The 12,832-nt window shown below is 31.1% G+C and overlaps 1 protein-coding gene across 2 annotated transcripts; it reads right to left on the bottom strand.

The window, feature by feature from the left end:
• Positions 1-1,147: 1,147 nt before the first annotated feature.
• Positions 1,148-11,858, bottom strand: LOC132744015 (phospholipid scramblase 1-like). 2 transcript variants are annotated; one of them, XM_060732622.1, is made up of 10 exons: positions 11,706-11,858; positions 8,761-8,841; positions 7,833-7,937; positions 7,243-7,320; positions 6,753-6,829; positions 5,738-5,865; positions 4,848-4,971; positions 3,304-3,406; positions 2,003-2,061; positions 1,148-1,470 (listed from the first exon to the last, which is right to left on the bottom strand). In XM_060732622.1, the coding sequence occupies exons 2-10, from the start codon at positions 8,792-8,794 to the stop codon at positions 1,414-1,416; spliced, it is 765 nt and encodes a 254-aa protein (XP_060588605.1). In that variant the 5' UTR covers positions 8,795-8,841; positions 11,706-11,858; the 3' UTR covers positions 1,148-1,413. The 2 variants fall into 2 exon arrangements, with proteins under 2 accessions (XP_060588605.1, XP_060588604.1); XM_060732621.1 differs by lacking the exon at positions 11,706-11,858 and adding an exon at positions 9,946-10,103.
• Positions 11,859-12,832: the final 974 nt, after the last annotated feature.

Genomic DNA, 12,832 nt, shown 5'->3' with positions numbered 1-12,832 from the left:
CTCTACGACTGAAATTGGTCGTGGGACCTAAATAAGATAACCTGCGACTGTCAAAGATCACCGATGACCGTCGTAAGACGTTTTAAAGATTGTCCGCGACCAGAGGTCACTGGTGATCGTGAACTGGTTTTCACTGGTCGTAAGCTCTAATGTGACTGGGACTTTGTTATCAAGTAAGAGTGGCTACGACCTGGTGCTAAAAGAAAGATCTTGTTTTAGCATGAAAAGTCGAATTTTGTCAACTTGAAATGACCCAGAATATGTCGATTTTCTAAATAATTATTTCACTGAAAACTATGCATCTTTCAAGAATTTTATAAACCGAAATAAACAACGGAGCATTTGTATTTTTACACCAAAAGTAAAACGTATTTATGATAATATTTGTCTTTGACAGTTACAGCTTTTTAAATATGTTCCTTTCTTTAAATAAAAAGTATCAGTATAATTATAATCAACAAAGGCTGTCAGAAGGACAACGTGCTCACAAGAGTTTGGATAATGTAGAACTTTCAAAAAGGTCATAATACAGTCAAAATCCATGTTATTGTGTCCTTTGACTATGCACTTCTATCACTCTCTCAAATTAGCATGCGAAGTTTCAACCCATTCCCGTTAGTAGTATTGGAGGTACGAAATTGTACGCAAAAACTTAACCACGCTAAAGCGTGAGTGAGTACATTAGCTCTCCCTATATTCTTCCGATAGTCAAGCTTAAATGAACACGAATGGTAAAGATATGTCACTTATAATAAACTATATAAAGTCAATTATTGTTTACATATGGGTCGTCAAACTTTAAAACAAATTTATTAAATATTGTAGTCATTTTTCTGAATTAGAAAATTTTGATCTTCTCGGTGGAGGAAGTGTGGATTCTTTTGTGTTTACCGGTAAAATAATTTATGAATAAAATGCTTAATCATTTGTTTGTTAGAGCAAAAATATCCAATCAAACTAGAAGAAGAAAATAAAAAATTGATTATATAAAATAATTATTTATTAAATGTGAGCAAAATGTCTTTGTTTACATCTTGTTCTTACATAAATAGACAGAAATATATAGGATATGCAATAAAATAAAAAAAACTATACACATAATCTATGATATAAACTAAAAAAATACATGTAATTTACATACATTTTTTGTATATACAAAATTATATCTCGTTTAAAAGGGTTATCAATAAAATCAATGACAATGTAAAAGATAAAGATCACATAATCTATTCCAAATAGAGCTAAATAATTATACAAGTGTTAAAGTCTTGTGTTGATATTCTACAAGAAAGTTAATTTATTCAATGCAAACTTCTTTGTATAATGCGTGAATTACGCAAAGAATGTTATCGCAGCAATAAGTATGCTGCAAGAATCACGCAATGTCCAGTTGTTATACAGTATCATGCACAATTAATATCCAGCACCTCCGCCATTGTTGTTTTTCTGTTGCTCAAACACATAGAACTCCTGAAAAATGTGAGAAAACAAATAGTTAATTCCTTTCAAAAAAAAGAGAGATAAATATAGCATGATTGGCTTACAACAGTGGCTACAGTGTATCATTGTCAACCATTAACACCATTAAAATTTCAAGTAATGATAAACATAGCATGAAGATTGTGAGAAAGTTGATTACATCAATACCTACAGTATAACATTGTCAACCATAGAATCATAGCAGACGAAAACGAGCATTTCCTTGTAACATGTTACTTCTTTAAAGGGGAGAAAAATGAAACAGAAAAAAACAAGGAAAAACAACAGAAATAAACTGTTATTCACTTGACAGTACAGTACAGTCACGGATTTATATTACATGTATATAAATCCATGGTACAGTACAGTTTAGTACTTTACTCTCACAAACAGACTCAGTCAAATCGAATCTGTAATTATCTCCCCTTTTCTAAAGTTTGATTTGAATATGAATATTATGTCAACTTTGTAAAACATTTATAATGTATATGAATATGTCTAATGATGAAATATCATAACTTACAGCCAAGAAAAGAGCTCCAATCAACAACGCCTTACATTCAACTGTCATGTCTGCTGGAACTGTAAAATATATCCGTTACATTAGACACACGTAAAAATAGGATAACGTATAAAATAAATATCTGAACATTTGTTATTCTATTTTAAGTATATCTGTTCGAGAGAAATACAGTAACATTTCAGTAAGATACAGTTTATATCAAACATTGTATATCTCAATCACTGTGTATATCAAACACTGGATATCATTCACTGTATATATCAAACACAACATATTATTAACAGTGAAATTATGCAGGGTTTCCGTCCAATTGTAGATATAATAAGATATTTCAAACTGAGGTGTAATTTCTATTTCCTTTATCAATTTCTAGCTATATACTCGTATGAAAATTTGATTTTGATTCATAAACAAGTATGCTGGTATGACTGAGTTCTCGACTATTCTCAACGCTTGATGGTAAAACAAGATGGATAATGTAGAAATTTCTATGTGAAAATGGTCAAAGTCTTGTCAAAATCCATTTTAGAGGTATTGGCATTGGAGAGTGACCTCATATTATGCTCTCAAATAAGTGTGTGCGATTTCAACCCATTGCCAAAAGTAGTTTTGGAGATACGAACTTGAACGCCAAAACTTACCGACACAACGCCTGTGTAAGTACACTAGCTCTTTTTATTCTTCGGATAATCGAGCTTAAAACTATTGTTTGTTTTATGCAGTTTTATTTGAATTAAATGATAACATTGTTACATAGTTTACAATGCTAATTAAAATGATCATGGATTAATCTACAATGAAACAAAATAACTGTTTAAAAATAAAATAATTATACCGCACAACATCCATAAAGCCTACTTACAATTTCATGAATTTCCATACTTTTATAATACATTCTACAGACACAGATTATTAGTTTATTTAAAGATCCTGTATGTTTTGTGATTGATATTGTAACCACACTTGCAAAAAATCATATATATACATTGTATATAGTTATGCAAATAAAACAATTTTAAAACATCAAAGAATATGTAAAATGTGTACTGCAAATATTTGTGCACATTATTTTAATTAATAAATTGCATGCATATATTTCTTATTTGAAAATTTGACTTAGAATTTATAGAAAATAAAGTTCTAATTACCTCCCTTTACTTACGTTAAATGTTAAATTGGGTAATATATTTATAAATAATGCTTATTTGAACTTACAATATTGACAAATCTTAATTTGAGCATCAAATTTATGATATACCATGAAAAAATTGTGTTACAGGATCTTTAAATTAGTAACTTACAAGTCAAGCAAAACTGATCAGCGTCCGTAAATGTATCCACACAACAACCTCTCCATTGCTTGGCAACATTACCCACTTGAGTAGTTAATGACGGATCAGTTATCTGAAAGTAAAATGGTAAATTTCGTAAAGCAAGATTCTAATATTTTTATGAAAGAAAAAAAAGCAACATTTATGGATGTTAAAAACTTTTATGGATGTTAATTCTAAAATGTACCTGATTATATTACCTTTCAAGAGATTGGGAGTACCTGCAGGCAATTACCATAAAGTAAATGTCAAGCAGGAATTTCATTGTGGCAATGCTCTCTGAATGCCGGATATATTTCAACTTGGTGCGGCAATTACAGCAAGGCACATTGTCCCGAATGGTACACATATTTTGTATCTATAAACTTTTTGAAAACTTATCTGTTGTTGAATGAGCGACCACATAATTATTGTGATGAAAAACACACCTAAGGTCCCTGAAATAGGGTAGAAGCGGCTGGGCAGTACGATATTTCAAAGGTGTCTTATGGTTGATCACTCGTGTATTGTTTCCTTTTTTTTTTACTTTTTTTTCGTATAATTTACCTTCATGTTCATAAAAACATGATATCATCATTGTTTTGCACTTATATCAATAAATGAAATATAAATTCAACAAAAATTAACGAATCTTAACTAACCAAGACGCTGGCACGAATAATTCAGACGGTGTGACGGCACTCTGTGCAGCTCAATCATGAAATGTATGATGGTTTTCATACCTCACTACACCATGCCTTGCACAAGGAACGCAAGCTCATATTTTTTACTCATGTGCTAGTCCGCAAGGATACTTTTTCTTTTATTCAGTCGATAGCTAAGTGCAACAATACTACAAATTTTTATGATCAAGTAGCCAGAAAAATGTTATATCTTATATAGTGGCCAATTTGAATTTTGTTGAAGGGTATGTATTATAAGAATCTTACACTGGCTGCCGGTACAGACCGGAATATCTAGCTCGAGGTTAACTGTTTACGGCGGTAACGAGGCTCGCGCGCGTCAATGACGTCATTCAAAGCACGCGACTTGTCTTACATGGGGGGTGTAAGATAGAGTTTTCTAGCACCGGTGTAAACGGTAGATAATCCTGTCTGATATGCAAGAAACATTATTCTTGCATCTCAGACTCAGGGTTATCTACCGTTTACACCGGTGCTGGAAAACTCTGTCTTACACCCCCCATGTAAGACAAGTCGCGTGCTTTAAATGACGTCATTGACGCGCGACTTTTATGAATGAATCACGTTCTTAGGATGACGTCATTTTTCCGTTATGAATGAAGTTGTATGTTCATACGCTACTATAAGAAAAAAGTGCGTAATGAGAATATCAGTTTTCGTAATTTCTGTTCCGAAAGAAATTGACATGTAATATGCAAGAAAAAGAATCAAACACCAGCTGTTGGTACAGACGGGAATATCTAGCTCTCGGGTAACTGTTTAGCGGAAACTCGGCAGAGCTAGATATTCCAGTCTGTACCGGCCGCCGGTGTAAGATTCTTATATACTTACAGGAAAGTTGATGTCATCAGTACATCCACAGACACATTGGCATGGACAACATGGTCCCCACAGGGTAAACATATGTTTATCCGAGGCATCATACACTTTCATGTGAGCTTTGCATTTAGAATCTCTGTAAGTGAAAATATAAAAAGTTTTAAAACTGGAAGAGAAACCTATTAAGTCTAACTGATTAAATCAATGCAATCTATCCAACTGTAGATATAAGGGGCATATAACATACATCTACGTATAATGCATAACCCTGTAATGTACGCGGTTTCTGTGGTCGTCTACATATAAACCCAGACAGGATCAAGATCAGGATCAAATTTAAAAACTCAAATATTCTCCATTGTATATCCTCATAGATTAACTATCTAATAATAACTTGATAAAATTCCACTTGAAATGGCATGTTTTTGAAATTTAAGAATAATTTTATTGTTATCTTGCAAGATATGGGCATTTTACAGTTGACCCAAATATAGATCTTGATCCTAAAACTGATTCTAATTTTGATCCAATTATTTCTAATTTTGTTTTGTTATTCATTGATTTTATCCAAAAATAGGTTTGGTTCTTTGAAAATCAGTATTTTTTTTACATTTTGAATAAGTACCATTTTAATTCTAGGAAAATAGATCATTTTTAGTTCTATAAAACAATGAAAATAAAATCAGGATCATTTCATCCTGATCCTGATCTTTTCTTAGTGAACACGGGCATGTATTGTAATTTGTGTATACGCTGTGTAGGCTATAAGTTGTACATTAACTGGTTTCCAATGGTGACAATATTTATCTTACATCTTCATGTATATGACAAGCTATATTCTACCTTTAGCATCTGTATTACATGATAACTAATCTATGGTAATCAATGAATCAAATATTTACCCAGTCCTAACACTACCCAATTGTCTGCCCACTGGAGATTCAACCGTGAACTGCATGTTACAGCACCCCTCACCACACCAACAACAACCCGTGCAGAACTTAAATTCACGTCTGAATTGCATCACCTCCTGTTGGAAAAAGGTCGTCAAACATTAAATTATTTACAAACATAATGTCGGATTAGAATATATTTCGGGATAAGCAAATCTTTCTTATTTTCATTATGTCATTGCTCATTATTACCTTTTGCTGCAACAAGTGCCACACGGCTGAATATCTATGTTCGAGCATGTGGACTACAAGGTATGAGAAGCAAATACAATACAAGCAGTTTACAGATGAAAAACAAAATTAATACATTAATATATAAGCTAGAAGACACAACAATCGCAGCACAAAATGTCACCTTTAACAATATATATAGGTCTAAAATTATATTTTTCGTCTTCCAGAACATTTCTATAAATGTAAGACTGTAGAAAGTTACGTCTTGTATTATTTACACAGACCCTACTTTTTAAATAAAGATTATGGTAAAAACTAATGCAATTTTCTATATTTTTCATAAGGAAATGGTTTACTTAGTATACTACCATGTTTATATGCTAGAAGTATTGACTACTTAATAATATTTAAATTGTGTGGTATATATGTTTAAACTTGAAATCGCCATAAGCAACCTGTATGAACGATCAATTCGAGAAGACTTTACCCTCTACGTTAATTAATGCCCCAGAGAGGGTTATGTACAGTACTGGAAAAAGAAGACTGTTTCGGATGATTGTGTAACGAATAAAGAAGTAACTCTATTCTAGGACAAACAAATGGGTGTTGAACATGCAAGGTGCGAAACAGGTTTAAAAGTCACATGTGTTTTAGGCTTATGAACAGTGAGGGTGCCGGACTCGCGACATGGACACTAGTATATTATATACTAAGAATATTCGACCAGACCAAACCCCTGCCCCTGTCGCATAAACTTAATATGGAAGGTAGTGGTTTCTAAGTTATATACCTGACTATTGTTATCGGTCATATGAAGTGTTAAACCTCTGTTCATTGGACAAAAACAACGCTCGCATAAACTCGACTCTAAAAGAGAGAGAAAACAGTTAACTCAATTAAAACAAACTAAGGTGTCTTTCTTGAATGTCTGGTATTATTCGCAGATTGATTTCTTCCATGGTCTGATTTAAATGACAATACTTTAAAACAAGGTCAGATGTCTCGGTTCTTTGCACCTTGATATACCAAACATGTCAAAGAACCTTTCAATTTTGCTGTAATATAGAGAAACGCTATATCTAATGAAAGTTTCTGCACAAATTCTACTAGGAAGTGAAATAACTAGTATATTTCTATGTATGTATGAAAGCACTTACATGAAATCATAATATTTAAAATTGTACCCTGTAAAATGTGTCAGACCCTCAAATAAAAGCAGTATTGGCCGTACACTAATAGACTCTGTGTCTCTAAAAATAGTTGATTGTATGTAATATTACCTTCTTGTACAAAGAATATCTGTTGACCTTGATTATTTAACACAGCATATCTATTTCTCGTCTCAAACCCAGTCAATACTGAAATAAATAATGACCATAAATTTCTATGTACGTTCACATCATTTCTAATACATTCAAGTTAAGTATTTTTATATGTACTAGCTAATTTTTGAATAGTTTACATTAAAGAACTTTACAATACATGGTATCGAAAAAGGAAAGCTACTCCTTACAAAACAATAGTTGAATGTGTAAAATAAGATACAAGAAACGAGGGTAAACGCTCTTTATTTTTCCATTTCATTAATTTTTCTGAGGAATCAGATTTTTAATAATGATTTAAAAATATTTGTTATATAAATCCATTATAATATCAATTTGAAACACATTTATAGTAATCATATTTTTATCATTATAACTGAGTCCTAAAGTTACATATATTTATCATAAACATTGACCAGCTGCAACTTTAGTAAAAATCATATTTGATGATAGATTTAAGATAGAAAATGTTATTACTCAATGTTTTTTTTAAGTATTTTGTCTCTGCCGTTTATCATGTTGTTGGTGAATATATGTGAAGTTCTTACCTTCGAGTGCCTCTATTTTTTGTTTGACAATAATTTGATCAAGACCGGCCAGATATTGTAGACTAGGAGGGAGGCCGCCGCCTTGTTGTACAACGCCCATTTGCACTATAATGTCAAAATAATATACACTGTACATGATATTATAGCTACTAATAGCCCTTTAACGACCATATGTAGATACATTTATTTCTTAGGCAATTGTTTAAAGTACCAATGAACGTTTACGTGGAATAAGGCTCAAATTAGCCCAAAGAATGTTGTCACAGCGTACGATTATCTGACTTTTCAACCATACCATATTATATATATACTGAATATTTTTTAACAACGATCAGTTAATTATTGCGATGACCTGATTTTAAAGTTGAACGACCCCATGTTCTTTATAAAAAAAACTTAAGGCGTGTAATATGATATAGAAGAGGTCACAGAATTAGTCAACTGTTATGATTTATGTGAGTAAAAAAGAACGCAAATATAAATCGGAATAGCCGTATACTACATGTTTGGCAAGATAATACAATATTCATTCTGTACAAGAATAATGATTATTTCTTTCTTATTCTATTGTGACCTACTATATCGGAAAGGTCAAACTGAAGTGGACATCCCGCGAGTGGTTAAACTAGTAAAATGTACCACACTATTGACATAACTTTTAAACTTGGCAAACAGAAGAAAATCCATAATACGAGGGGGACTTTAAACATGTCAAAAATACTTTATACAATGTACTATATTTAGTTATAATCGGATTAAACATATACATAATAGTTATATAATAGTTCTGATCCTTCAGAAACAGAACTATGAAAAATATTCGCTGATCTGAATATGGTTTACAATGTAGTTTAAATGTAAATATTTTACAGTTTATGTGTTTTATATAAAAATACATAATCATTAGTGTAGACTTTGAATAACTTACTTTGTTGGGGTTGATTTGATATCGGAGCAGACATGGTTATTTCCTTTTTTCGGTTCCAGCTGTGGACAACTTCTCACCAGTCTGAAAAAATGCAAGTTCACGAGTAAAAAAAAAAACATTTTAATTTTGAAAATGAATAATTCCAAAATACCCGTATGAAAGAAATATGCTTTTATTTTTTTTTATAAAAGCAAATGGTACATGCGTTTCCTGCATTTAAGATAATTATGGCATCACAATATTTCATAAACAGAAGAATAAAATTCATCTATTATTAATGGCGCCATGCAACCAGTGCATTTATGCCCTGTGCTCGTAATCCGCACTGAATTCCGTTTTATATTTTATGCATGCAAAGGTTTAATAAGCAAGCTAAGGAACAAATTAGCAGCAACAAGTTATTATAAAATGTCTCAGATAAATTAAGAGCAAATATTAACGGACGTATACTATAAACAGGAATAAACAAATCATTTAGAGATCTGATCACGCCGGCATTTTTAGAGACATAATTCCGAATATAATGTACAATCGAGACTGCCCGAGCGACCACCTGATTTCAACGAATCTCTGTCTTATCCGACCTTGTTTTAGTCAGCCCAACATATTTCCCTATATATTAAATGGTCTGAATCACACGACTTCCTGTCATATGTGACAAGCGACCATAATTGTCTGGCCCCCTGATATAACAGACGTTGCCAATATATGAACAAATTCTCAAAGACTATGGTTTATAACAGAGAAGTTTTTCTTTAAAAGGTAATGTATATATTCTACTATAAGTTTTTGACTCTGATGAAAAGATTACATCTTAAAATTAATATATTTTCATTTTAAATATGAAAATAGCACGAATCAAGTAAAAAGATGATACTATCACCATCATTGAAATACTAGTACATGTACTTTAAATGTTTTTTAAAGTGTGTTTTTTTTCATACAAAACTTGAGTTGAATAATGTATCTCAAAGTGTTCTTTTTTTCCTTTCAAAACCCGAGTTGAATAATACAGACCCAGCAAGTATAAATTAAAGTTGCATAAATGCAAAGACTGTGTCTTAAAATAGCCCGCAATTTAAAATTGAAACTGATATATTCATAATACTTTAAAAAAAATAATCAGAAATCCTTTAACGTTGCCGTATATACATGTAAAACTTGATCACTGAAAAATAAACGTACCTGTTTAAATCCTCAACTTGTCACAAGTGATGAATATTTGGGGTATAAAGTAAATACGAAGTTTTGAAATATCTTGTGAAATAGTCCGTGACAAAGGAACTATAAATTAAACACTACAGGAATATGAACTATTGAAAAATAGCCAATGCCCTAGAATTCGATCTTTACCTGAATATCACAAGGTTTTGAGTCACGCTCAATTATAAAATCAATATTAAGTTTAATATTTAAGTAATTTAGTGCGTTTACAACCATAAGTTACGCTAGACGTCAATGTAGACCAGTTTTTCAAACGTTGAAATACACGACGTTTATTTTTGTTGTACTCCATGGTTGATTTGCGTAGAAATGCTTCATAGATGGGTTCGAAAATATGCAATTTGAATAGTTTACAGATTTAAATCAATTGTTTTACTTTCAAATAAGAAGAACAATTTATACATAGCATTCACTGAAAATGTCTACGAGAAAATGTGTATTCAACGTTACATGTCATTTGCCGTAACAGATTAACATTATTGACGTCAGAATACAACGTTATAGCTGGAGCAACAGAAATCGTTTACAATATTTAAAATAATAGAATGATATGCACTAATAAATATATAAAAGATACTCTTTTTGATAAAACTTGAATAATACCATTGCTTACTGATTTAAATGTATGTATGAACTTGCAATTACCACAATACCTCAGGTAATAACTACATATTAAAACGCGCACTTTCGTTGAAAATACGTGTTATCAAATTTTACGCTTGGCTATAGCATTCTGTGTCGAAAGTGAGAATGCAAAAAAAAAAAAAAAAAAAAAAAAAAATAATAAAAATAAAAATAAGCAGATATTTGCCAATTCCGACAAATCTGTAATATTATATTGATCAAATATGCAAAAATAATTTAAGCCACAATTTAAGATTGACAGTGAATATGCCCCAAAATTCATGCCCTTGTTTTGTTAGACAGTCTGAGTGTGACCCTGACCCCTTTGATAACAAAGGTGCTTGTGGCATTGATTTGACCTAAAATGTGTTTAATGTTGTTATTCATGCAATGACATATCCATATATTAAAAAAATATATTGTATTGTTATAGTCTATAACAATTTAACGATAATTTTTTCCCCTTTTTTAATTTTTTTTTTTAATTCATGGATATTTTGTTGCATAAATAACAAGGTGTTAAACACATTTTAGGTCAAATCAATGCCACTAGCACCTTAGTTTGATAAGAAAACACTGGCATGATTACTTCATAAAATTTCTCTAATATTAGCTTTCCTGATTGATCTAGTATAGTGTGTGTATATATAGAAATAATGATAATGATGTATGTACTTTAACTACAACAAATAAATCAATATCTAAACTAAACGTTCACAATTATATGTACCACATGACCTATATGTATCCTTGTGCGTTTCAAAAAATAGTAACATAAAATTTGAACTATTTTAATTGATGAATTTTGACATCAGATTTGCGCTTAAATAACCAGGTAGAAATAGAAATAAAATTGGTCAAATGGCAAAAAGTCACAAATCTTTTTAAATAAAACCACGATCATATATGTATACATGTGATTTTTTTTATCATAAAGTAAATTACAAGTTTTGCAGCTCAAGTGCGGCTAAGATGAGTGCAAATCAATAAAACATAACAAGTTTCGACATGGATAACATAAAGAATCAGTAATCATGTATTTGTGATTTTATGCTGATTTATTTTTTTTGTTTAAAAAAAGTAGCAAGTGTACATACCAGGTATCTTTAATCCAGTGACGCGTATAGCTCAGCCTATCGATTTAATTCACCGTGTAAAAGTACTTTGAAAAGGAAATAGTCCGTGACAACCACTGTAAACACTCAAAAGCGTTGATCTAGCTTTTGACCTCTTTTCTGTACTGATGGAAAGCCTGATACAGTTGCGTCCCCTTTCTTGAAAGATATTATGTGTAGTTTTGTACAGACATATTTGTTTTTCCAGTGACATTTATATTGAAATCCACTTATCTGATAGAGAGGGCATGTTGGGATCAATGCAATAAAAAAATAAAAAAATAAAAAAACGTGTTTAAAATAGTATGTTAAGTAGATTATGCATGCACTTATATCAACATAATTACCTTAAATATGTCTTAATATTTCAACTAAATTTTGCAATACCTCGTGGCTTTAAACAAAACAAAAAAAAAAACATTTCTGAAACTATTGAGGAATATTAAAGAATTACAAACGATTTCTTCCCGTCTGAATACAAATTTACACTACCTCTTGTGTTATAAATATGAGCGGCAATTTTATAAATGATATACATTATATAACCATACATTAATTTAACATATACTTAGATATTTTTTGGTGATATTTTATGCGATAATTTTCAAGCATATCTTAAATAAAGGTGTCAAATGAGGGGTTTGTGTTTATTTTCTCAACCGAAGAATGTTAAAGTGGTGGTATATATGAGATTATAATTCTGAAATGAATTCATTTGAAATGTTTTATAAGATGTACTAGTGTAGGTCGTACGCTACTATGACCAGTGTGCATGAATCATGAAATCTATTTTCAGAGAGACGAATTTGTTACCATGGTCCCTGATATAACTAATGTGATTTATAATTATCTATATACTTTATCCAATGGTCGGATATATTAAAAAGAGTTGGTGTTTTTAAAGGCACATTATACCTCAATAATCAATTTAACTCTTGAAAAATGCCAACCATGTGTTTAATTGTTTAATAATGTTTTAATAATGAGGTAAGAGCATGTTAGATGCTTAACAGCTGTAGAAAGTAGCACTGAACATGCAGTACTGTGTCGCAAAGGTTGCGAAATGTAAACAAAGTAGTATTTTGACTTCCGTACAAAATACGTATTCG

Source organism: Ruditapes philippinarum, unplaced genomic scaffold (assembly GCF_026571515.1).
Source record: "Ruditapes philippinarum isolate M1 unplaced genomic scaffold, ASM2657151v2 ctg684_1_1_1_1, whole genome shotgun sequence".
Classification (NCBI taxonomy): domain Eukaryota; kingdom Metazoa; phylum Mollusca; class Bivalvia; order Venerida; family Veneridae; genus Ruditapes; species Ruditapes philippinarum.
This window is presented reverse-complemented; position numbering and strand designations above follow the sequence as displayed.